Source organism: Doryrhamphus excisus, chromosome 3 (assembly GCF_030265055.1).
Source record: "Doryrhamphus excisus isolate RoL2022-K1 chromosome 3, RoL_Dexc_1.0, whole genome shotgun sequence".
Lineage (NCBI taxonomy): Eukaryota > Metazoa > Chordata > Actinopteri > Syngnathiformes > Syngnathidae > Doryrhamphus > Doryrhamphus excisus.
This window is the reverse complement of record NC_080468.1, coordinates 26,236,358-26,263,312: the sequence shown is the minus strand read 5'-3', so window position 1 is coordinate 26,263,312 and position 26,955 is coordinate 26,236,358. Positions and strand designations below refer to the sequence as shown.

The window sequence follows — 26,955 nt, the reverse complement described above, 5'->3', positions numbered from 1 at the left end:
GGGCAAAGACAAGGGCATCAAGCCGGGACAAGCAGAGTGAGGCAACACGTCATACTCGGCCTCACCTTGTGCTCGGAACCAGGAAGCTCGCTTTGCGGCGCCCACTCGGAACAGGCTTGTCTGAAACGCCTCTGCTCGGTTTTTGGCTTTCAATTAACTACCTCCATACTGCGACTTTGTTGGCATAAGTGGACGTGGCGCCTCAGCGTTTATACACAGGAAACTGTCTAGTCCGCTGTTGGCAACCTGCTGGAGTTCACGAAAATGACGGAAATCTGGCGCAAAAAGTACGATCAAGTGTGCGGATGACGCCTGCGGTTGTCCCCTGTTGGCTGTCTAGGTGAGTGTGCAGTAAAGTGTTGTGTTTACGCAGACATGAGTAGTAAACCACCAAGGATCGACTTTACTCAGCGGCTTGTGGTGTGCGTGGGCGTGGACTTGAGTGTACCTGAACTTCTCCGATTGGCTTATAGACAACACTTTTATAACTTAATTGCACTACTAGTCTTTATATTAGTGCATCACGATGAGCTACATAAGATATTGCATAACAATACATACACCTGTATAGCCCACAGACATGAACACTATGTAGCCTGTCCACAATGTATATTCTCACCCCTGCTCATGGCGTCTTGAGCCTGCTCTTTGGAGTGGGGCGAGCGTGTGACTTGCAATTCTCTGCCAAAACACTAGGGGCAGCCATCAGTATAGATGAGAAACATTAAAAAAAAGTTGATACAGGTTACTCATTAAAAGGATACCAAAAGGCACTTTGGTGTAAAAAAAGTGTATTCAAATTGTTTTCAGATACTACTTTGTCCCGTTTATTTATTTTTGTATTATATGAGAATAAAACTCACCATACTCCGTCACATGTTTACTCTTCAAATGCTGTATTATATTAAAGCCTTTTAATGTGCTACCCTGGAATGATGTTTTCGTGGCGTGTGTAGGCAGGTAATTTCCACACATGATTTTTTTTTTGTTTTGGTACGTCTGCATAGTGTGAAGGAAAGTGGGAGGAGGACGCTGCCCAAGACATTAGTTAGGGCAAGACACTGCACTGCATGCAGGGATATCTGCGGGCGGCAATAGTACTACCCACAGGCCCATCTGCTTTTGTGATCAGCGCTGAAAGACATTTATCAGCATATTCCGATCACATAATTTGTCATGGAAATTGCCTGATGCTGATTGTCAATAAAGCAGTGGTGTGAAAAATTTATGCTTAACAAGCTTTACGTTTGTAAGCCGAATGCCACAGTTTCAGTGTGTGTTTGTAAAAAAAAGCTGGAAAGCACATGGTTGGAGCTCACATAGTAGTTGGTTAATATTCTGCATTATACGTTGGTAGTGTATTGTCTGTTTTTATCCACTCATTGTGTGTAGGAATACCATCTAGTGGCTCAAACATGACATGACGCAATGATTACATTAAAAAGTCTAAATGATCGAATATTGATTGATAATTAACAGCAAAGTTTGTTATCATAAAGACTTGTATACAGACAATAAACACATACAATGGTCAGGAAAACAACCACCATTGATTTACTCTATTGACCAGCAAGTGTGGGTAGGCCCACACATCACATGGCATCATTAATTACCATTCCAGTAAGTTCAATCATTTAAGGCACAGCATAAATTAGATTTTAATGTACTTATATGGATAAAAAGTCATAGTATTTACATTTAATTGATGGTATTGTTAAAGGAGTCAGTTTCCAATGTAATAAGGAGACCAAACACACCTCCAAGAAGTGCCTTGCTGAGGGTGGGGGTGAAGTGATGTAGCGGCCAAGTATGTCTCCTCCACACCAGAACCCAGTTGAGCATTCGTGTGGCATTCTCGGGTGGAAGAAAGGAAGGTGGAAGACGCTTAAGGTGTCTAACAATCACCAGCTCCGCCAGTGATGTCATATAGGAGTGGAATAGGATTCAGGCATTGCTATGTACCAATGGCGCTCATACGAAACATTAACACAATTTGTTCACAGTGAGGTGAACTCTCATGTGTTTAAATGCCAATGCACTTCATGAAAGCAGAAGTAACGCCTCCCGAGTTGCTGTAAGTTTGCAGACCAAAAGAGAAGAAGTGGCTACACCAATGTTGGTGACGTCTTCCTGTGTGTCTCTGGTGTGGAAACAGTGTATGAGTGCCATTGTATTTGAAAGGATGCTTTGAAAATACACAGTACCTTGCCCTGTAATTCAAACTGTATTCAAATGTGATGGTGGTTATTGCCTCAGAGCTATTGCTGCTTCCTGCTGTTTCATTGAGCACTTTTGCAAGTGTTTTTAAATGATGTTTTGTGTTCTTAGTGCCAAGCTGTCCACCTGCACCAGAACACCATGCTGAAAGCTCCAGAACTGAATCAGGAGGTGGAGCAGTGGCTTTTTTCCCTCCGCCTCTCCCAGTACGCACCATGTTTCCATCAAGGTGGCTACCAGTCCCTGGAAGATTGCAAGGACCTCACAGATGAGCGTCTCCGAGAGCTCCAAGTGCTCCCAACAGGACATCGCAGGCGCATCCTTCGTGGTTTAGAGGCGCTCTGTGTTAGGAAACCTCCGCTGTACCCGAGAAGTGTCTTCCTAAACGACAAAAAGAGAGGCGGTTCCTGCCAGCATTACCGTCCCAAAGAATGTGAGGACGTGGAGGGGAGCCAGACCTTGCCTCCAGGAGCTGGCCTGGGAGCGGAGATGCCTGAGAGTTTACCTCAACCAGCACGCCGTAACCCTGACAGCATCCTAACATCCACGCTGGAACATCCGTGCATCCCCGCTTCCACTTCCTCTTCCTCCGTTAGCAGCACAGAGTCTCTCCCAATGTCTGAACTCCCACCAGACTGGGAGATCTCTCCAGATGACGTCCCCCCAACAACCCTGAGTGAGGGGTCCACTCAGTGCCATATGGTGGACAACACCATCTACGACACACAGCCGTCTTCAGAGCTTCCTAAAGGACCCAGACTGACTCGCTCGTACCGGCTGAGGCATCGACCTGTGCCGCAGATCCCGCAACAAGACGGGTAAAGTTTGACAGCGAATCAGTTGAACTGAATTGAATGAAGGCCTTCAATTGTGCATTTTAAAAAGTTTCTATTTTGAAAGGTTTTTTTTGTGTTTATGTGGCTGCTCTTCCTCTCTCAGGCACGTAGCAGCAGCGCAAACAAGCGGGCCTGAACACCCAGCCAACTGCGGGGGGGGTCCCTGTGGTGCAAACGGCATACAGAAAGGTACACACCGTCTTTTTTTTGCAGCTGCATCCGCTTCATATGTGCCATGAATTTTTCATTCGGCGCCGGCGCTCTTGTTTGCCTGCTTGAAAGAACGGTGGGAAGGGGGACGGCGCATCGACGGGACGAGGGGTGTCGTGGGGAAACGGTGGCGCACATCTCGGGGAATATTGTCTCTCATATCTGCAACGAGTGAGACCTCCTGTCAGGCGTCTTTGAAGAGCTGTTTTTGTGATGCTGGATCGTCTTCTTGCGCTGTTAGGAAAAGGGGTACAGGTCAAGTTAAGATGTCGACTCCAATTACGTGTCATTATAACCCTAGAGGTACAATGATGCTGCTTTTTCACTCTTTTCCGTGTTGTATTGAGAAACTTTTGCTTCCTGCTGCAGTCTGTTTTCCTCCCTGAATGAAACCAGACAGGCGCTAGAGGGAAGCGAGGAAGGAGGACATGGATGCAAAACAGGCTGAGACGAAGGTGAAGAGGGAGCTGACATGCTCACAGTGCTGGGAAGTCGGCAAGCAAGCGACATTTCTATAAGTTGAATGGATTCCCATAGAGAGTCTCACACAGTACATCGGCACGTTTGTTTTCATGGTCGCACCGAAGCAAAAGATCACCACCAAAATTGAGCCATATGTACTCCATGTCTGCCCAATGATGAACTACAATTGTGAGTTTTCACTCAAGGGTGTGGTCGGAGCATTGCGGTAAATTTTGCTGATTCACCATAAAACACAAAGTGCATTTGTAGTTGATGTACTCAAACCTTTTTTTTTCTCCTCTGCATCGGAGGTTAGTTTGAGGTGACTAATTTTTATAGCGTTCATTGGCATTCATCCACCGCCGGGTTTGCTGTCCCGAGTGGTCAGCAAAGTCGTGATTCACGGCAGCAATGACAACAAAGTGACCTGCAAGTGCCTTACTTAAAATAGGAGAAAGATAGGAGGCTTCATTGGGAGGAAAATCAATTGGCTCAGTAAGTCGGGTAGCTGGGAGCTGTCTCTCCTCCCGGAGTGCCTCTTAAGAGCCAATAAAGAGGTGGCGAGAGTCGCAAAGTGATCTTGTGAACACAAGAGGGAGCTAGTTTAGTAACTATCATTGTTTTTTTTCTTTTAAACATGAATATAAACGACATTGTTGTGTTCTACAGTAAATGTTTTGGCATGTAATACAGTTTTATAATCTTTAGATGGATGCTTGTCATGTTTTTTAATCGGGCAGCACAGCGGTCGAGTGGTTAGCGCGCAGCTAGGAGACCAGGGTTCAATTCCACCCTCGGCCATCTCTGTGTGGAGTTTGCATGTTCTCCCCGTGCATGCGTGGGTTCCAAAAACATGCTAGGTTAATTGGCGACTCCAAATTGTCCATAGGTCTGAATGTGAGTGTGAATGGTTGTTTGTCTATATGTGCCCTGTGATTGGCTGGCGACCAGTCCAGGGTGTACCCCGCCTCTCGCCCGAAGACAGCTGGGATAGGCTCCAGCACCCTCCAGAACCCCCTGAGGAAAAAGCGGTAGAAAATGAATGAATGAATGTTTTTTTAATCTTGCTCATATAAAGCTTTGTACTCAATTTCACAGTGACTCGTCCAAACACCTTAAAGCAGGGGTGTCCAAAGTGTGGCCCAGGGGCCATTTGGAGCCTGCGGCTTAAACTTTTTTTTTTTATTGGCCTGCAGTACATTCTAAAAATATAAATTAACAAGACAATTTCAAACATCCATCATTGTTGAGAAAAATCTGAACATAAAAAAACATGTCATTTAGTAGCTTAAAGTTGTTTAATTCATAATATTGTGGGAAATAAACAAAATACAAAATAAAGTTGTCATTTTAGGACATTGTGGAAAAAGTTACAAGAATTAAGTCAATAAAGGCATATTTATGTGAAGAAATTTGAAATTGTTGCAAAAAACCCCCAGAAATGAACAAACAGCATTAATTTTGCGAGCATAAAGTCAAAATATGAAAAGGTTGCAATGTTACTAGAATAAACTCATGATATTATGAGGGAAAAATAATGTAATTTTAATGACATAAAGTTGAAATTAAGGCTGTCTGACATTGGCTTTTTTGACGAAAACCGATATTTTGGATACCGATATCAGTCAATACTGGTACCAATACCAGTCCTAGTATTTCCTGTGGTGCAATGAACACATTTTAAAAATATTGTTTTTCATGATTGTGAAAAAATTCTGATACCGATATTGTATTTTTATGTTGATATAATGATCGGACATCCCTAGTTGAAAGGTTAAAGAACAAAATAAAGTTGTAAACATTGGGAAACGGGAAAGTAACATAATGCGAATATGTTTAATTTAAAGTTTAGTTTGGTCAAAACTAAAATAAAGTCATAATATCAGGGAAAGAAAATGTATGTATTTAAGAAAAACGTTTACATTTATGGAAAAAAACAGCAAAAATGTGGAAAAAGAGCAAAGTTCAAACTATTAAAACTCTTTTTCCTGTACAAAATCAGAGTAATAATAAAAAAGTGACTTTTGCATTCTTTCATTTTTGAGTATGTGACACCCCTGCCCTCAAGTTTGGAGAAGAGTGTGTGAGAAATTTCAAGAGCATTTGTCATAAAAAAAAATAATAGCGCTAGTAACACAGTAGAGGTGCATGTTTTGACAAATTTGCCCCCTTTCGTGTGCAGCACTTGAAGAGAAGAAGGGGAAGGGTTGTGTTCCACGATGACATAGAGCCATGTGAAAAAATTAGTATTTTATTGTGTTCTCTGTAAAGCCCGTACAATCCCCAGGAGAAGCTGGTGTCATCTTTCACCGTGACAGACTGTAGCCCACGCATGGCGGCCTCCGGGTCTCCAGACTAATAATGTTTGGCCGTGGTCTCTTCTTCTTCTTTGCTTCCTCCAAACATCGACCACAGCCTCGGCAGCCTAAATGGATCAATGCTTGCCAAATGTATTTAGATCAGAGATTTGGTGTCATCACAGCCACTCGTCTTTCATTCAGCGCCATGACAAAAGCTCTCTGCCTCCCTTTCAGCTCCGCTTCACAGAACCGTGACGCCCATCGCTCCCTACGGAGAGACGTTCCTCTACATCAACGATCAAAACATTCTGGTAAGATGCTGTCCACTCCCGCTGAGAGGCACATACTTTTTTTTTTGTTTCATAAAGATCTTTAACACGGGCACCGGTGCGGCTGTCACATAACAGAGTGGCGCTTGCTTCTCGGCGGCCCGAGAGGTTAATAGAAATGTCAGCCTGCCCCTAAAGTTAAGGCCGCTTAATGCAACAACACGATAACAGCTGCCAGAGCGAAACGATAGATGCTCATCTCCTCACTCTGTGGCTCTTACAGGAGCAAGTGTCACAGAAGGACCAAGAGAAGCAGAAGAAACACAGGTATGATGATATGAGATGATGACCAAATAACAAATCTGGATGTTTGTGTGCTAAATTAGTCTTAAATGTAGTAGATGAGATGGCAATGTGGTTCGCTAACGCAGAAACGTAAGGTAAGAGAGAGACAGTAGGAGCATTTGAAGTATGGAGACATCTTGTCACATTTGTTAGTATTCTTTTGCGTATTGTAATTGTAATACCTCATTATACCATCCATTTTTGGTGGAATTAAAGTATTTTTACTTTGTTGATTTATTATTTATTAGTGTGCCATATTGGCTTTTTTGCCGAACTCTCAATTACCCGATACTGATATCAGCAGATACCGATATGTGTAACATGACATATTTTGTGTCGTGGAATCAACATGTGTTCTATACAGCATTTTTTAAATGTCGTTTTTCATGATCGGGAAAAAATTTGCTACCGATATCACATTTTCATACTGTTATTGGCCCGATTATTATTATCAATAAGGATAATTATTGGACATTCCTACTTGATGTTGTATAAATTAATTTAAATCAATCACCCTCTCACTTCAGTGTATTTATTTTTTATTGTCAAAACACATATCTTGGCTGGCGACCAGTCTAGGGTGTACCCCGCCTTACGCCCGAAGACAGCTGGGATAGGCTCCAGCACCCCCCGCGACCCTTGCGAGGAAAAGCGGTAGAAAATGAATGAGTGAATGAATGAAAACACGTATCAAAAATATGTGAATTAATTAACAGTACATATAAATAAAATGAAATAATGACATTAGTATCCCATGTATGTATGCGTGTGTGTGTGTATATATATATACATATATATATGTGTAATAAATAAAATAAAGTAAAAAAAAACATAACGCACTATTAGGAAAGCAGGAAGTGAACAAATGTAACAGTCACTGATTGTAAAAGTATGCAGGGGTTGGATTTAATAAGCTTTGCTTCTTCCTACTCCTTTTGGACATGTGAACTGTGAACTGATTATGTGATGCATTCAATTGGAATCTGATACATGTTCAAATGAAATAAAACCATATATATATATATATATATATATATATATATATATATATTAATTGAACACATTCCTGGACAATTTAATACATTTGCAGGAATTATTTCATCTTATTTATTTGTTTACATGTATTTGTCCTCATCCAGGTCCAAGGACGAAGACCCCCCTCCCGTCCAGGCTATTCCAGACCCTTACAAAGATGAATACTCCACTGTAGAAGAATGTTCCAGCCTTTTGCAGACTTCGGACCAAAGTAGTGCAGAGTACCTCACGGTTGGTGCGGCGTCTGCGGCCTCCGCTCCCGTCTGTCATGGCGGTTCCGCGGTCATGGCGACCCAGGTCTCCCAATCTGTGGACATTGAGCCACTTCCTGATATTTCACCCTATGCTTGCTTTTATGGCGCTCCAAAGCCTCCTGTGCTTAAGGTGGGCTGGCTGGACAAGCTTTCACCGCAAGGGTAGGTGCAGAAAACATTGACTGAAGCGTATGTTGTACTTTTTCTAGTTTCTGGACAATTGTTTTACAGGAAGTGCGTCTTTCAGAGGCGTTGGGTGAGGTTCGACGGCGAGAGCCTGGCCTACTACAACAGTGACAAGGTAACCGACACATGGCGAAGCTCAAAGGAAATCAATACGCAGCCTCATCATCATTGTTAGCTTCGTGAGCTAGCGAAAGGGGGCAAGGACACACAGTACAACACATCAATGCTGGCACCTTCCCAACACAGAGGAACAAGGGAACGATGGAGAGAGGGAGGGGGCACGCTTGGCAATCTGCTTCTATTGCGCTAAAATCTACTTAGAAATGAAAAAGCGTTAAGACGAAAAAAAAAAACAAAACAAGCATTTAATCCCCTCAAATGACTCGGAGGCACAAGCAGGCCAGTTTTTGCCGCAGCACAACATCACAATCAATGACGTGCGACCTGTCTGATGGCGCCTCGTTAATCACTTGCTAATTACACTCCTCTGTGCCCGCTCACGCACAACCACTCTCACTTTTGTCTCCCCTCCACCCTGCTTTATTTATCAGGACACACTTTGCCACCAGCAAGGCGAGAATCATTGGGAAGCGAGTCAGCATATCATAGTACATTACCAGGTCTTTTTCTTTCCCCACAGGGAGAAAAGTTAGCCATTTTGGAGGGGGTGCAAAATACTGTTTTTGTTGTACAGTATACAGAACATTCCGTAATTAAAATCACACAATAATTTTGCTGGTCTCCATATATTTCCCTTTGCACTCAACTCCCACAATCACGAAGCAAGCAGAGCCCATCAACAAAAGTTTGAACCATAAACATAACCACCAAACCTAGTTTTCCCATCCGGGAGAAGAAATGCATATTAAGATGCAGAGCCTTCGTCCCTGAGATGTTTGATTTGCAGAGGAAGTACAAACGAAACAGCCCAAAATGGTGTGCATTCCTAGAAATTAATTGCAAAAGTAATGCTGTATTTAATATAGTTGAAATGCTCCAAACAATTGACAGACAATACAAATTGCCTGTGAGAAAATACATGTCACAAAACGGCAATTCCACAACTTTACAGAGTGAAAGATGGCATAACAATAAATTACATTATTAGGATATCATCATTATTTGTTACTATTTAACATTAGTGGTCGTATGTGGTCTTAAATATTGATATTAATATTGTTTAGCATCAATATGACATGATTAAGTAAAAAAGCTTTTTTTGTCTGGCCGTTTTTTAAATTGTACTTTTTGTTAAAATTTATCAGATTGGTCACTTACACAGAGGTACAAGCCAAATTGTGCAATTACCTGTCCGTACATATATACAGTACAAATATCATATAATATGACAGGAGGTTAGACAGGACAGGATGGCTGGGTGATAGAAGGGGGGAGAGGAAAGAGAAGAACAAGACCGGGGGGGGCAGTGTGGAACTGCCAAAAAACGTCTGCAACAAAGGCACAAATAAGCACACTTTACAACATGGGAAGTCAAAGACCTGCACCAGGGGAGGGGGAGAAAAGGGGTGGAGATGTTTGCCTCCACAGCAATTGCAGCCACATTTCAGTGCATGCTTCGAACACTGCCAAAATGTTAAAATCTTGTTTCGTCTTGTTCTAGTGAAAGTATTGCTTTAATCTTAAATAATGACTCAGAGTGCATGGAAAAAATGGAAAGGAATGCTCTAATGTTCTGCAACAGAACCAATGTTGTAATGGTGGAAAGGAGAAAACTGCTCAACCAGCATTGATATCTGATGACTTGCACACCAACGTTTTGTGGACCACACAGTCAGTGAATCGAGTCTTGATGGTTCCCTGTGTATGTCTCTAGCAGTATAACTCAAGGGACAGAAATAGACATTCACAATGTCAATGTACTTTACGGATAGATACTGTGGTGCTGCCCTTTTCGGGGAAGTGCTCCAAGTTCCAACATGTTACCCTTGGAACTTACTAAATGACAGAAATGGACTTGTATGTCTGGAAATAAAGGCAACAAGGCTTCAGTGTGGCTCAGTGAGGATGGACGTGTCATGGGTGTGCTCGTCCCTACAATGAAAAGCATTCCCATGCTAGTCCTCGCTCCCAAACTTTTAACACCCCCAAAACTCTCTTTTGTAGTTGGAAATCCAGCAGGGATCTGTCAGCCCCAGACAGAACTAATCGCACTTAATCACAACAGTCGCGGCTTGAAAAGGTCTCTGGTGATGTCATCTACGGGGGTAGCCCAGGTGGCGTGGGAGAGAGGAAAGATTATCGGTCTCACTTGTTCTTGCCGAGCGAGGGGGGGGAGGGGACTGCCCATCCATCTTTCACCAATCAACGCCTTTTTTTGCACAAAGAACTGGAATGTGGCGGGGAATGGCTTGAGAGAATGCTCTGGGCCTTTCGACGGAGTCCTCGGGGTTGTGACATGCGATGTCATTGTGGGGAATGAGGGGATGAAATGTGGATGAGGATGGACAGGGAAGCTGATGCTCCAGGATTGGGGATCAGCCTTGCAAAGCTCCATTGCAGTTGGCCATCTTAGGTACACTTGCACTAACCCAAAATGAAGCCTTGACGTGCCACGATAAGCATGATGTACGGAGATGACCTCTATATATGCCATCCATCCATTTTCTGTACCGCTTATCCTCACAAGAGTCGCGGGTATGCTAGAGCCTATCCCAGGCGGGATACACCCTGGACTGGTCGCCAGCCAATCACAGGGCACATATAGACAAACAATCATTCATTCATTCATTAAAACAGTGATACATTATTTGAAATGGTGCTTGCTATATCATACTTGTGCTACTCCTTTCAGGAGAAAACCCACATAAAAAAGAGGTAAAAGACGTATGACATAGCATGCTAGATTAATTGGAGGCTTTTTTTGTGGAAATCTCGGCTGCACACATTGGTAGTGATTACTGAAGCATAAAAAAAACACGCTAAGTGAGCTTTTCACAGCCACCAGTTGGTGTCCTCATGCCTCCATTGCAAATGTACTCTAACAACACAACCTTCTGGTGTAGGGAGTCTTTTTGTTTTTTGTTTCTCTTTCTCCACATGGTGCCTCCATTGTTGTGTGCTTTAACTCCAGTGGTCCTGCCTTTTAATTGCTGTGTGAATTTTACAGTGCTTATCTTGACTTTGTTGGGTAGAAAATCAAGATAGAAATGTGTCAAGACGATGACAAAAAAAGAAGGGTAGAAGGTGAGTTAGGTGTGTGTGTGTGTGTGTGTGTTAGTCGTCATTGCTTCTTTTGTCTTCCTGTCTTTCGCGTGACCTCCTCTTTTCATCACTTTTCCCCGTGAGTATTTATAGATGCACAAGTCACAATTAAACAACTCCTACCCGACTCCCAAACTGGAATGGAGACAATTAATTAGTGTTAAAGCGTACTGGTACTGCTGTAATTATCAGCCACGGAACTAATTTCTACACTTCCTTTCTCATCGTGCGGGAATTCTACATCTACAGTACTGCACACATACACCAAATCCACCACAAATATTGGTCGATAATATCGGTCCCTAGATGACAATTCCCACACAGCTCTACAAACCACGCACTTTAACTTTTCTTTTAAGGTGTTTTGCTGAATCACCATGAAATTTGAGCAAGTTTGGTTGGGGGAACAACAACATAGCAACTCATTTGTGTAATATGTATAAAACGTTAAGGATATCTGTCTCACAAAGCCTCACTGTGAAACTCCTGGGGGGGACAAAATGAGGCCCATTCTGCTAACATTTAGTGTCGTGGAGGCAGCTTCGTAATAGGATGTCTCTTTTTGCTTCATCTCTCATCGGATCTCCCATTTTCTTTCTCCCACTCCTCTCCTTGGCCTCTCACATGGACCTCATTTTTTTTCCCTCGTCTCCTCTGACTCCGTTGGCTGATATTTTTGGCTGGTAGGATTTTTTTTTCTTTGTGGACGACAAGGTCAGCGGCTTAATTAAGGAATGGCGAGAGGCAGTCACAAGTTCATTGCCTTCTTCTTTGCCTTATTTCCTCCCCCCTGTGCCGCAAACAAGCCGAATTCAGGTTGGTCGCACTGAAGAGAGGGAACATTTTTCTGTTACTTTGCAATGATGACGGTAAGAACATGAATAATGCAGTCTGTGATTTTCACACCACGACAGCGACATAACGCAGCATCCCTCTTATGGAGAGAACATTGCCTTTTCCCTGCAGCTTTAAGGCCATTTATTTATCCCATCACGGCACCGATGCTGATTGTAAACAATGCCCTCATAGCCACATTTCTTGCTGCTCTTGTTCACACCTCCAAATGACCCGCCACTATAATTGCCGTTGTCAGGGGAAAACTTTAAAAAAGTGTCACATCCTGCCTTGTTTGGATGCATTACATGGCGAGGGAAACACGGAACAGTACGCCAAATCCCACTTTACACTTCTTGTGCGGCTACAGGAAAGTCATGCACGACCCTTTTATGTTTTAAATATTTGAGAGGTTTGTTTCGATGTGGTGCCGGTGCTTTAAGACACTTATTACTATACAGTGAAACTTGGGCCATTGTCATTAATCTGTTCCAAAATGTCAGTCCAAAAATGAACAGGATTTTCACATAAGAAATAATTTAATCCAATTAATGCGTTCTCAGAAATATCAACAGAAAACATTGCAAAATACATATAAATGATAAAGAATTAGCATTTCGCACTGTTAAGGAGGTTCCAAGTAGAGAGAGACAAAAAAACTTAGCAATGTATTTCAAAACTGAAATAGGCTGTTCATCAGCTGATCCAAAGTTTAAGACCAAAGCCTTTAAAAGCCACAGACAAAAATGTGTATTCAATGTCAGGTATTTGCTCTGTCGTAATGTCTTGATGGCAAAGGCAAAAAAGTATTCTCTCTTTGAATGTTGTCGGGTTGTAGAGCTGACATTGGATATAACAGTCCTCACGGGACGTCTCATCCGGTTATAGTCCACAAAGAGATGCCACGCAAATGGGCATATCAATAACTAGAAATAAAATCGGAGTGAAAATACTGCATACATATGCTCTTCTTGCATGTGGAAATTTACTTAAAGATAGCCCATTATAAAGAGAAAAAGTTAAGGAAACCAAAACATGCCGAGAACGGTGTCTGCTGAACCAGTCTCTTTCCGAGTCGAGCCGATTGAAAGACGCTCCAACAAGCAACATTTATGCTAAAACCAAATGCTCATGAAAATATGAAATTCAGAAAGAATTGCCTCACATCAGAAAAGTGCAGATACGTCATTTCCTCATACTGCCTCCAGGAAATGAGCCAGGTTGTAATGTACTGTAAGTGCCCAGGAGCTTGGCCATGGAGCTCTCACATTGCCAAGCATTGCAGCGATACGATGACTGACACATACAAGAATGTATTCATGCAGACTGATCTAGTGTGAGAACACAAACAGACATGTTAGAAGTCTGTTAGAAGCCTTATTCACAGAGCATTCTGACAAACAAATATGCTTACAAAGTTGTAAAGCATGTAAATTGTGGTATTCATGAATATTTTCACATCTTTACAAAATATTCCCCCCTTTTGGGGGTCCCAAACCCCCAAAAGCATGTCTGCCGTGCGTGGGACTTCCAGTCTTTGTGAGAGTACTATGTTTTGGAAGGGCACAAGACCAAGTCGGCATGAGAGATAGGTTCCCAAAATATCCGCAAAGTAGCCAACTTTATTTGATCCCTGTTTAATATATTTGTTTCAAGGCTGAAAATTATCTCACAATATACTTTATACACTTTTCTCAGACAGGCATTAACATTTCTCACATATTACACTCTCAAAGTTCATTTTTTTTTATTTTAATGCTCAATTTAGTAGATTGGATACAATAAGTTATTCCATGGCTCACCATATTCATTGCTTTCATTGTGCTTCGTCCCGGCACCATTCGGCTGTAGCATTTTTGTATACTTTTTACAACCCCTGCTCTCGTCCTTCTTCTTGAACCAGAGATTAATTTAGCCAGCTTAGCTGCATTTTCTTCTTTTGTTTATTGGTGGTTAGCAAGCAGCTGATGCAGTAAGGTTGTTTGCTGGCAATGGCAGGAAGAAGATTGATTGACAATGGCCGAAAACCAATCAGGACATAGAACACAATGGGCGGGTTATCTCCAATGTGACTATAGCAGTAGTTAAATACAATAACATACATCCAACATGGCACTGATTGATCACTCTAATACACCACGATGATGCAGAAAAGTGTGCGTTTAAAAAATATGCAAAATTACACTTTTCTGCACAACTCTGTGAAAGGTGAACCACAATGTACTAGACAAGGGAACACTACTGCTGCAGGAGGGTTTGCTTTTGCACTCATCCTTGCCATCTGATAACCAAGACTGTGTGCGGAAATTGAGACTCTTGTCAATAATGTTCATCAAAAAGCCAATCCTATGAAAACCGATGTTCCACTGTACTTTTTTATACGCTGTAATTATTTATATAAAATTCATATCCAAGCAAAAGTCAGCACTCATTGTATACACTGTAAATACTCTAATTAAGACCTATTCAGTTAACTGCTGCGTCTCTACGAAAGCAAATAACCACCAGGTGTCTAATTAGCGCTTGGTCAAAATTAACTAGGGACCACCTCCTGATTTAGTTTTTTTTTTTTTATTAACCCTACTATGCCAATATCTGCATTTGAAATGTCACAAGTGGTCACTATTCAGCACATGTTTTATGCTAAATGTTGTTATTCTGCTGTTAATGTCACACGATGCATAGTCCACTGTTGCTTACATCTTGTTTTTTTATTTTATTTACTTATTTTTTCATCAGCGCTATTAATGCTGGCTGAGCAATTTGGTCCTTTGGTCTATTGCTGTAGTGTTGTGCACTATTCTTGTTCCACTTTCTTATATATGCCAAATTATTATTAGTTTGTTAAATAAATAGGAAATAACAGCCTATCTCCAGTTACCTCCTGCTTCTATTTAATGGCCACTTTTCTTTGCAGTTTGATTAAATAAACACCCGAGGTGTAATTACCGTATTACTGTAGTCTACAATCTATTGTGGCTTGCACTAAATGTATGTCCATTACATCAAAGTACTATACATTAAAAAAAAAAATCATTATATTTTCTCATTTCAACACATCTAAAATAATTATTTCCAAAAAGATGATGTATCCCCAAGAAAAAAAATCTAATTTAATTCTGACTGTAAAAAAGGAAAATCATCTGCTCTAATAAACTCATCTTTGTCTGGCAGGGAGCTATAAATGCAAAGGCTTCTTTATCCGGGATCCGGGTGCCTTTTTTATCAAAGTTATTGCTTGCAAGGGAGGAACAGGGAAGTCATTTGTGTAAATAAATATGATGCTGTATTGATGGGTTATGGCTTATAGTTTGATGAGGAGATCCGTCAGCGGTGCTTCAAAATTGACTCCAATTCAAAAGCAACAGCAATACAGACGAGAATTACATACCCATTGATGCAAACAATGCTGTAGAGAAAAACAAAACATAATCCCGACTAGATAAAGTAAAAAAAAACAAACAAAGGCTCTACAAGGCTATTACAGTTATCTGCTTGCTTTAGTGCTGTAACTCAGTATTGTCTTTTCTTCTACAGGAAATGTACTCCAAAGGGATGATTCTGGCCACTGCCATCAGACAGGTGCGAGGTTTAGGTGACAACAAGTTTGAGGTCATCACCTCGCTTCGGACCTTCATATTCCGAGCTGAGAAGGAAGGTATGGACTGCTCCTTCCTCCTTGTCTAACATATGCCTTTAACCTCTTCCTGTTCTCTTAAAATACTACTGAGGCAAATCAGGCTGAGCATGCTAATAGCCATCCATTAACCCACATGTGTCAAACTTGTGCCATGGGGGGGCTGAGACACCGCAGGTTTTCTCTCCAACCGGTTTCTACAACAGCTGATTTAATTGATGAACTCCCTCAAATTGAAGGACGTGTTGATCATTAAAATCACCTACTTTAGTGACCATTTGGGAAGAAAACCTGCAGGGTGTCGGCCCTCCGTGGCATGAGTTTGACACCCCTGATTAAAGGAAAACCGCACTATTTTGGGGATGTGACACATGAGCACACGTCTTTCTCTTTTCTGTGCGTTCCATAGATATAAAAACAGATACAGAGACAGCTCATTACCGCACGTATGCCGCCCCCAAAGACCGCTATTAAGAAGGTTTTATTCTTTTATACTTCAATACTGTAACAATGTAGTAAGAGGTATGACAACATGTAATACAGTATTTGTTGAGTTTTTTTTAGAAGGCTTTATAGGTGGAATAAGTGTTTTCCAATTACATGCATTTTTAGCTGCATCTTTTTAGCTGTTTTTATATCTTTAGAACAAACAAAAAAGGAGTTCATGTCTCACTCACTCACATTCATTCATTCATTTCCTGGAGCCTATCCCAGCTGTCTTCTTGCGAGAGGCGGGGTACACCCTGTACTGGTGGCCAGCCAATCACAGGGCACATATAGACAAACAACCATTCACACTCACATTCATACCTATGGACAATTTGGAGTCGCCAATTAACTTAGCATGTTTTGTGGGAGGAAACCGGAGTCCTTGGAGAAAACCCACACATGCATGGAGAACATGCAAACTCCACACAGAGATGGCCGAGGGTGGAATCGAACTCGGGTCTCCTAGCTGTGAGGCCTGCGCGCTAACCACTCGACCGCCATGCAGCATTGTGTAGTTGTTGTAGCTAATAGTGTGGCGGGTCCCCTGAGCAGGCTGCCTGTTTTCAAGCAAATCAAAATCAAACAGCAAAGTTATAAATCTCCTCTCTTTTTTTAACATCCTTTTTTAATGTTGGTGTTATTATTGGATATTTTTTTTGAACTAATGATTGCCTTAGACTACTTTTGCCACTTTTGAATGAGGCTTCTCCTTCTATGGCAACGGTATGAAGCTTCTCACCAAGGTGGCTTCTCTGTTGGAAGGTGTGGGATGGAAAAAAGAGAAAAAAGCAAGTCCTCATCCCCTTCATGCATCTTTAAAGCGGTCCGCTCGCCTTGTAGCCAAGAGTCATCAATCTTTGGGGAGCGCACAAGAAAGAGGAAGACCCGGGGAGGCCGCTGATGGAAAAAGAGAGGAAGTTAGTGGAGTGGAGTTCAGGAGCTGCCGAGGTGAGAGCATGAAGAGGAAGTGGAAGAACAACAGCGAGGCAGATGTAACACAGACGGCAGGGAAAGGACAGACGGCAGAGTGAGGATGGAGGGAAGCGCTGAGAGGGGTGAATAATTGAAGGCCACCAAGGAAAGTGTGCACACGGTTGTCGACTGGTTCCGCAGGTGGGATCTTCCCTCAGGTACTGTCAGCCTTGCAAGGAGCAGTAGAAGAAGAATAAATATAACACAAATACAACATACATAAGGCTGCATGTGAAGGTGCGGCATTAGAACCTAGGGATAACCATGATTATGACTGCACAAAGATGGCTAATGTCTTATCTTTGTGATAAAGTAAAGTTGATGAAAGTGCTGTTTTATCAACATTTTGACCAAAAAGCAGAAGCTGCCTCTGGGCACATGGAATATCACCTCTCTGGTGGTGAAGGAGCCAGAGCTGGGGTGCGAGGTGGAGTATTTTTGGCTGGATATAGTCGGACTCACCTTGACACACAGCAAGGGCTGTGGAGCCAGTTCTCTTGAGAGGGGCTGGACTTTAATCCACTTTCATTCAAGTGAGAGCAGTGAGGGGCGACTGGCAGGAGTGGCAATTCTTGTTGCCCCCCCGGTTCCAAGCCTGTACTTTGGGGTTCAACCTGGTGATCGAGTGTTTTCTTCCGCCTTCAAGTGGGGGCACGAATCCTGCTCTGTGGCCGTAAGGTGCCTGTTGTGGCGGTAATCCCAGAACTCATTGTCGGACACCAGTGGTGAGGGTTGCCGTCAAGCTGAAAAAAAAAAAGTACCTTCTCCCATTTTGGGCCCACAGGACTCCTGGGGCAGCTGACGGGTACGGGCAACCCAATTGGTTTGCAGCTCTGACAGTTGTTCAGGGAAAAACTCACACATAGGAGGAGTTCGGAAAAGCCATGGAAAAAGATCCGAAAAAGATTCTGTCTCACCACCTGCTGTCTCAGGAGGGGGAAGCAGTCCAAAATCTGGACTGGTGGAATACTTTTAAGACCTTCATGAGAAGTTCCTGGGGATCCTGACCAGATGCCTGAGCCACCTCATCTGGGTCCTCTCAATGGTTCTTTTCCAAGTTTGTCCTGAATGAGAGTGCCTTCTCCAACTCCACAAAACACATGTAGACTGGTTGAGCCAAATCCCATGTACCATCAAGGACCCTGCTGAGAGTGTCGAGTTGGTATACAGTTTCATGACCAGGACGAAAACCACACGGCTCCTCCTGAATCTAAGATTCAACTCTCCCGCAAATCCTCCTTTACTGCCGTGTTGTGTTGTGTCAACTAAGACAGCTCCACAGCATCCAGAGTCCAAGGAGCTCCACTCGGATCTCATCCACCCCTGGATCCTCTATCCCAGCTGACATAGGGCGAGAGGCGCAGGGTACAGCCAATCACAGGGCACATGTAGACAAACAACCATTCACACTCACATTCATACCTATGGACAATTCAGACTTCATTGGAACACATGTCAGTGGGATTGGGAAGTATTTAATTCCTCCATCTCAAGGCAATGCTCGAAGAACACCACCCTACCATAATCCGCGTTGATAATGTACTCCTTCATTTTTCTGAGATGGCAGGTGGTGGTCCAGGATCTATCCAAAGCCATCCAGAAGTCGTTCTCCCTGGCTTCCCTGAACTTCTTCCACATCAGAGTTTTTGCCTTAGGGACCACCAGAGCTGTAAACTACTTGGCCTGCTGGTACCTGTGAGCTGCCTTCAGAGTCCCATGGGCCAAAACAGTCCATGTCATCCCTCACCGCCACGACAGGCCACCTTATAGCCACAGCTCCGATCAACCACCTCCACAATGGAGGCACGGAAATCGGCCCACTTGGAATCAATTTCCGCTGCCTACCTCAGAACTTTGTCAAAGCTCTCCTAGAGGTGGGAGTTGAAACGCCTTCTGATGGGGGACTCTGCCAGACATCCAGAACTTCCCAATGTATTTGGGCCTGCAAGGTCTTATCGGCATCCTACCCCACCATTGGAGCCAATTCACTTACACTGTGATTCCATCATTATAATTTATTTGATTTAATTTCCTTCAGGTATAACACAACATATTTGATTTGCCATAAAAGTCAGCCAGATAGAGTTTTGTAGGTGTTTGCTGTGAAGTAACATCAAGGATCCGGTGCATTGTTCAGGTGTCCAGAAGTGCACAGATAGGACAGTTATGTGAAAGTCGGTTTAGCATGCGAGTAGGCATGAGACAAAGTGAAGCGAGAACAGCAAACACAACAAATACAGCCTCTTCTGATGGAGGTTGTGTGGGCGTCCTTTAAGAGCTCCCGACCTGGTCTGAGTGGACATTGGTCTTTTTTTCATCCACTTTATTTCTCTGCCTCATCTCTGCAAATACAGTACACCACGTCACCTTAACAAGCACTGAAGCCAGACTTTTATTTATTTTATCCTTATATGCACAGAGAAATAAAAGGAGAGGAGCTTAGCAGAAGGCTTCAGAATGATCCTGTATGCACACAACGCAAGCAAAATGTACTCCAAACGTACGCACTCAGGCGTGCAAATGCTAACACGGCGCTTGCCTTCCTTTTTTGCTACCGACCCTTCTCGGATTGACAGTGAGTATGAGAGTGGACAGAGAGAGGGAGAGGAAGACCTTGAATAAATTAAGAGGCAAATAAGTGAGAGCAGGACAGGTAATGGAAGTCAGAAAGTAGTAAAGCCTTGTGATGTAAAGAGCAGTCCGTAATGGAGGAGGTTATTCATTATGGATGCCGCTGAATTGTGAATTCAAGGGAATTTTGGGAGAGGATGGAATTTAGGACCACGCCATTTCAGAAGTGGAGGTCAAAAGAGGGGCTCACGTCTGCCCTCGGGTTGTCGGGAAGCTAATTAAGGTCACCGTGAGACAATGTCAGCTCTGTGAAATGATTGACACCTCTTTGAGAGGCCAGCCTGTCACTCAGCTGGGGGCATGCTGGCAGGTCACCGATAAAAGATATTTATACATTGTCTAGATTTATCAAGCTCAGTCAAGTGACATCTGTCAGTAGGTTTCAGACCAGGGGTCGCCAACACCTTGATTGCAATCGACCAGTTCATATTTGGCACTTATCCGGTCAATTGCTGTTGTAAATCCCCAAATTATATGTTAAATTAATATAAAACGTAAAGTGATGTCATATAGTTTTGTGAAAAATATCAGTGTTTGTGTGGACATCGCCGAAGTGGATTCGTGCGCACCTTTTGGGTGCCCACCCTCCTCCTCAGAGTGGGATGTGTCCCTCGTGCCCCTTGTTCCAAATTTGGGAATGATGTCCAAAAATACACTCCCTAAAATATCACTGGAGCATAATCAAACCTGTCATCACGTCACAATTACATCGACTTCTTTCCAAGACAAAAGCCGATGAGATGAGACATTTTTCTTGCCTTTCACATCATATTTGATTTTCCCATTCCCTGTGTTGTGTTAAACAGTTGCCACAGCGGGCGCCGTCTGGCATGGACCCGCGGGGTGTGTGTTTACTTGTGTAAAAACTCCTGTTGTGACTGTATAAATCTGTTTCTACAGTCACATTACAGGGACTTCTCTTCCTTTTGGGGATTAAAAGCACACCCCCTCTCCCCTCCCCACCACACACACACACACCCCTTAACATGAAATATTAAATGGTCTGATGAAGACTGGCTTGGAGTTTCGGCCAGTGTGGTTAAGGATGTCTTGTCATGTCTTCTTTCAGGTCCATTTGATGTACTTTGGCAGCGTTGCATAAGTGCTTTGTCTGTGTATATTCTGTCACTGTTGCAGGGCTAGTGAATAATTAAAAATAATACACGTGTTGTAATAAAAAGTCACGTAAATGAAAGTATAACCATTTCAATAAATATGAATTTTATTCATTCAAAATTATTTGAATGAAGTTGGTATAATGAGGAAAATATAACGTTGTACTTTTGCAAGAAAACAAAGATACAGTATTATATGAATGACATGACATTAATGAGGAAAAGTCACAATATTGCAAAACTAAGGCTATAGCTACTACAAAAATTTGCAAGGATCCATCCAGGGTTGCGGGGGTATGCTGGAGCCTATCCCAGCTGACTTTGGGCGAGAGGCGGGGTACACCCTGGACTGGTGGCCAGCCAATGGCAGGGCACAAAACCATTCCCACTCACATTCATACCTATGGACAATTTAGAGCCGCCAATTAACCTAGCACGTTTTTGGAATGTGGGAGGAAACTGGAGTACCCGGAGAAAGCCCAGTTTTTTCCTGTTTTATTCCATTTCATGGTCACAATACACAGTAGAAAATCCAAGAAGAAAAGGTGACAATGCAAGATGTAATCCTACCTGCCAGAATATCATACAGGTATTGCAAAATTGAGGTCACACTTAACAGAGCCACTCCTATTTATGCATACAGTGGAACCTTGGTTAGCATCATTAATTCATTCCAGAAGGTCTGAGTCTAACCGAAACGGACGGTAATAGAATTATCCCCATCACAAATCATGTTAATCAAATTAATTAGTTCCAGAAAGCCAAAAATGTTAACACAAAACACAGTTATTGAAGACGTGACCGACCCCAAAGACACAATCTGGCAGCGAGATCGACCACTACCGTCTTCTTGTTGTCATATGTAGTTTCCTGAAATAAGTATTGTTGAGGATAAGCGGTAGAAAATGAATGAATGAATAAATGAAATATTGTTTCTCTGTTCAATACCGTAACCCAAAATTGAGCCAAAGGAAGTTTTAAGTGTCAGGATTTTGATAGAAAATTCAATTAAAATAGATAATTGAATTCAAGAAATAGCTCATGGAAAAACAGGAAGATGGTGTCCTTGTGGTGTTATTCGTCATTTATATGTACCGTAATTTGTCAGACGATAGAACGTACCAATTTTTAAGCCACTCCCACTGAATTTAGAAGCCCCGTGTTTTTATGTCGGGACATGAAATACCAGAAAAGTTGTGCGGTCATTGCCGAAGACCGGATTGTCTTGTTGAATGAGCTTGTGTTGGAACCTGGAACCTGTCTCAGCAAGGTGCACTGTTGTCGGACACACTCTTGGAGCAATACTAGTGTGCCGCCATGTTCTCGCGCTAGTTTACGACATTACTACATTACTAAAAAAACTCTTGGTGTTTTTGTAGTTGTATTCCAGTTCATACAGAAAACTACAAGTGATAACAAATACAGTTATAATAAATAAGTAGTAAAAATAAGCAATGCTAGAAATGTAATAGTTCTGGAATAATTATTGAAATGACAAAATAGTCGAGAATGTTGAGCTGTATTCACTGACTGGCTTGATGATGTTTTAATGAACTGTTGTGGGTGATCTGCTCAATTTTGCCAGAGGCTTTTTAATAGTGAGCTAAGCTGCTATTGCTTTCTCTTTGCCGCTTTGAAGGATGTTATTTTTCCAGGGGCAAAGTGAATTCAAACCAGTTGTGGCTCATCCTGTCCAATTACTCCTCTTTCATATTGGAATCCTTTGTATGCGGCAGCCCTTGCAAAAACGATGACTCCCGGTTTAATCTTTTCTTTGTTTTAAATGCGTTTTCTCCATTCCCGCGTGTCGACAGGGGAGCGCCACGAGTGGATGGATACTCTTCAGACGGCAGCGCACCACCACCACCCCGCCCCCCCCACCGCCGCTGCCGGCTCCCAGAAGTGGCGCCACAGCCTGCGCCGCAGCCGTTCCTCCACAAACAAGCGCGGTATGCTGGAGGTGCGCGCCTACAAAGGCAGAGTTCTGGTGTCCCTGGTGGGGAGCAAAGTCAGGCTGTGCAAAACAGAACAGGTACTTCTTTATTTTTCTCTGCACCTTTGGGGACTTCCTCTCTGCAGGATGACAATGAGTGTCTGTTTGAAAGAGATGAGACAGCAATAGAGAGACATATAGTCATGAATATGGAAAGCAAAAAGAAAGACGTGGATGTGAATGAAAATGCTGGCATATGACCTAAAATACAAGGACGCCAGGACCTGTTGCAACTTCATTAAGCAGCAGTGCAGCCAATCAATGCTTATTAGTGACAGGGCTCATTAAGATCCCAACAAGAGCACAGGTTGACAGGGCAGGTATGCTCTTATTATTATGACCATGCGGTATTGGTGATACCAACACTGACTTCGGCACAATGAAAGGAAAGGGTAAGGAGCTAGCTGACACGATGGAGACAAGAAAAAATGATCTACTGTGTCTCCACGAGACCAGCTGGAGAGGCACCAAGGCTAGAAGAAGTAAAACCATTTTACTATGGAGTGGTGGGGGGGGGATGGTCAGAGAAAAGGGGTAGTTATGATTCTGAATAATGTAAACAGTGTTATGGCGATCACAAGAGTGTCAGACCGAGCGATGGTGATGAAGATTGAAATTAGAGAAGTAGTGATAAACACTGTCTGTGGTAACGTCCCTCAAGTTGGTTGTGAGTTTGAAGACAAGAATTTCTGGAGCTTGTTAGATGAGTTGATACATTGTATTTCCAGTGATAGTCTGTGGAATGACTCTTGTGCAAGAAAGGAGAGAACAGAGGAACCGAATGGTGGAAGTTGAAGAACGAGAGATCCTGCAAGGACATCAGGAATCATTTCAGACAGGCTCTTGGCGGCGATGATGATCTGCCAGATGATTGGCAAACACAGCAAAAGTAATCAGAGAAACAGGCAGGAAGAAAGTGTGCCATACAGACAGAGGAAAGATGATAAGGAGGCAAGTTAGGGTGTTCAAGCCCAGAGATGGGAATGTGCTGACACGGGAGGATGGCTTCGGGGCAAAATGGAAAGAATACTTGGAAGGAGTGATGAATATAAAAAAACAGAGAGAAGTTGTGACTAGATAGAAGTTCTAGTTCTATCAGTATGGCTGAGTTACAGCAGCCTTAAAGAGGATAGCTAATGGGAAGGCAGTTGGGCTTGGTGGCAAATGATCTAAATCAGGGGTCTCAAACACGCGATTTGGCCCGCGGGACACTAGTTTGAGGCCCCCGCCTTGACATGAAAGTTTAATGTTAGTGCGGCCCGCGCAAGATATGGATGCTGTATGGTATCATGTACCCAGAAAAAAAAATTACGTTTGATTAATGTTCATGTTAAAGGTTAAATAACTGTTAATAGTTATCCTCCCTATCCGTGTGGAAGTGGTAAGTTTTTGGCTTTTTTAAGTTTAAAGGAAATAACTTGGAGGCTACCGTTTAGGTCGCTAGATCTCTAGTTTGCGAGTTAGCATGTGTCTCAAGACCCTGCAGTTGCGCAATATGTTGTAAATAAAAAGAGAATAAATGTGACTATAGTCGTGTTTTGTCATGTCTACAGGGCTCTAATAATGCTTTGTTAATTTTAATCTGAAAAAAATAATTTGTCTACCCACCAACTATATGTGGTTTCTTAAGTTTTTATTATTTGCCGTTTTATTATTATTATTATATTTATTTATTACTGATTGATTGATTTTCTTTATTCTTGATTTGTTTATTTTTCATCTTATTTTCTGCAGAGAAATAAAAAGTAAGATATTTGAGAACAGTGGAATGTTTTATCAGAGCTTTTATTGTAGAAAATCGGAACCAAAGCACTGAAAAAGTTTGTATATTTTTCTGTTTTTAATAAATGCGTTTTTTTTTGGAAAACCTGATGTGGCCCAGTCTCACCCAGACCCTAGCTCCAGTGGCCCCCAAGTAAATTGATTTTGAGACCCCTGATCTAAAGTGTGGAAGTATTTTGAAAAGGTTAAAGATGACCCCAAAAAAGTCAAGTGCAACGTGTGTCAGCAGCTTCTTACTTATGAAACGACAACAACCATCATGGCGTATCGTTAAAACGGGTAAGGCTGTTACCGCTTATTTTATGTGATCTTAAAAGACTCTGAGGGTTATGGAACACAAAAAGTCAAGTGCTTGAGCACCTCTGAGCCGGAGCATCCAATTGGTTGTCCATCAAGATGATCCTCTGCTCAAATTAAGGTTGTTACTGGTGCCGAGTGCAGTCCAATCAGTTGGCATCTACGAGGGAAGGGTTTTAAGAACAGGGCAGATTTTGTGCAACTTTGTGTTGTTATTATTAGCTATTAGTATCAACATTTCAGCCTTTTCTCTTTACATTATGACCGTTTGCTCTCTTATTTTTTTTGGTTTAATTTTACTTGTGCACTGTGCTGCGGGCAAATAAAATGGATTTTGGACACCCCTAGTTCAAGGCAGTGGGTGGAGAAGTGTCAGGAGTCCTTTGTGAAAAATGAGCATCAGCAAAAGTGAAGGGAAAGATTTATAGGACGTTAGCGAGACCAGCTCTGATGTATCATCTGGTGACGGCGGCTATGACTAGCAGACGGGAGGCTGCAGAGCTGGAGGTGGCAGAGCTGAAGATGCTTTGATTTTTGTTGGAGTGATGAGGATGGACGGGATTAGAAAAGAACAGATCCGAGGAACAAGTTAAACGTGTGGGAGTCAAGGTCAGAGAGGTCAGACTGAGATGATTTGGCCATATGAGATGGAGGCATTCTGACTATATTGCTAGACGGATGCTGGAGAAGAAAGGAAGGAAAGATCCACAATAAATCACACATTCAGTAGCATATACTAGACAGAACAATAATCATGTAATTATCAAAAGACATTTGTAAAACTAATGTAGAACATGTATGAATTCGGGCTGTCTGATGCTTACACGTATTAAATATCAAATGAATCACATTTTTCCACTTAATTAATCATGATTAATAACCATTTTGCACTACAAATTTGACATGACAAAAAGATACATGACAAAAATGACATATTTTTGTATGCATTAACAGCTCCAACAGCTTCAAATGAACAAAAAAAATTACTCAAGCTAATATCACGATCCTTGAGTTAGCCTGTGTGACAGTTTCCGCTTTTATGCCGTAGTTCCTGTTTTATTTTGGTAGCGCTTCCTGGTTGTCCTTGGTTGTGTCCCGCTTGCTTTGCTTTTTCCTTTTTCACTCGCACTTGTTGCCATTTGTGTTCTCCTTCTATTTAGTTCAGTTGCGTGCATTTTAGTTTGTCATTGTATTGTTTGTCGTAGCGAAAAGTTTACCTCACACTCATCTCTTTTATTACTATTGCAACAGTTGTATCACACTTTAAAACCGTGTTATGCCATGAAGATTCAAGTTCCAAGACACCAAGTAATTGTACTTCTGCAGTAAGAGATACATAAGTGAATGATAAGAATAGCCACTTATTTTTTTTCTGTATATTTACACCACACAAATGCGCATAATTAAGACATTATTGTGATTTTCAGTGTGTCCTTGAATGCATTTCGTGCCCGTGTCATTCTGACGAGGACTAAAGACGTATTTTGTGAGCTGGTGGTACAAATACTACAGCATATGTAAATGTGTATATGTGTATGGTGCTGGAATGACACCAGAGGTATGGCTTGACATGGTGCACATGCGTTAATTATGCTATCCAGCTCCCCCGCGACCCTCGTGAGGAAAAGCGGTAGAAAATGAATGAATGAATGAATGTTAACACAATGAGTGAAAAATGCAGTTCCTGCTGTTAATGTGCTATTTTTGCAAATTTCCCCACTGTGGGACGAATAAAGGCATATCTTATCTTATCTTATCTTATTCTTGACAGCCCTAGTATAAATATATCAATATTTAAGGGTCCATATATTAAGATTCTAGTAAAATATGGGTGCACATGCCATTAGCGTTCTGGACTTTGGTGTAGAC

General features: G+C 42.3%; 1 protein-coding gene across 4 annotated transcripts in view; it reads left to right on the top strand.

The window, feature by feature from the left end:
• The first annotated feature begins 2 nt into the window (after positions 1 to 2).
• Positions 3 to 26,955, top strand: part of arap2 (ArfGAP with RhoGAP domain, ankyrin repeat and PH domain 2) — a 131,583-nt gene continuing 104,630 nt past the window's right edge. For all 4 annotated transcript variants that reach the window (XR_009129175.1, XM_058069131.1, XM_058069128.1 and 1 more), the window contains exons 1-9: positions 3 to 340; positions 2,329 to 3,035; positions 3,157 to 3,242; positions 6,260 to 6,336; positions 6,578 to 6,621; positions 7,779 to 8,090; positions 8,160 to 8,229; positions 15,708 to 15,828; positions 22,829 to 23,046. Coding sequence is in view for 3 of the 4 variants with exons in the window: in XM_058069131.1 (XP_057925114.1) it covers positions 2,359 to 3,035; positions 3,157 to 3,242; positions 6,260 to 6,336; positions 6,578 to 6,621; positions 7,779 to 8,090; positions 8,160 to 8,229; positions 15,708 to 15,828; positions 22,829 to 23,046 (1,605 nt within the window). In the remaining variant the exon portion in view is untranslated. The remainder of the gene's footprint in view (positions 341 to 2,328; positions 3,036 to 3,156; positions 3,243 to 6,259; positions 6,337 to 6,577; positions 6,622 to 7,778; positions 8,091 to 8,159; positions 8,230 to 15,707; positions 15,829 to 22,828; positions 23,047 to 26,955) is intronic.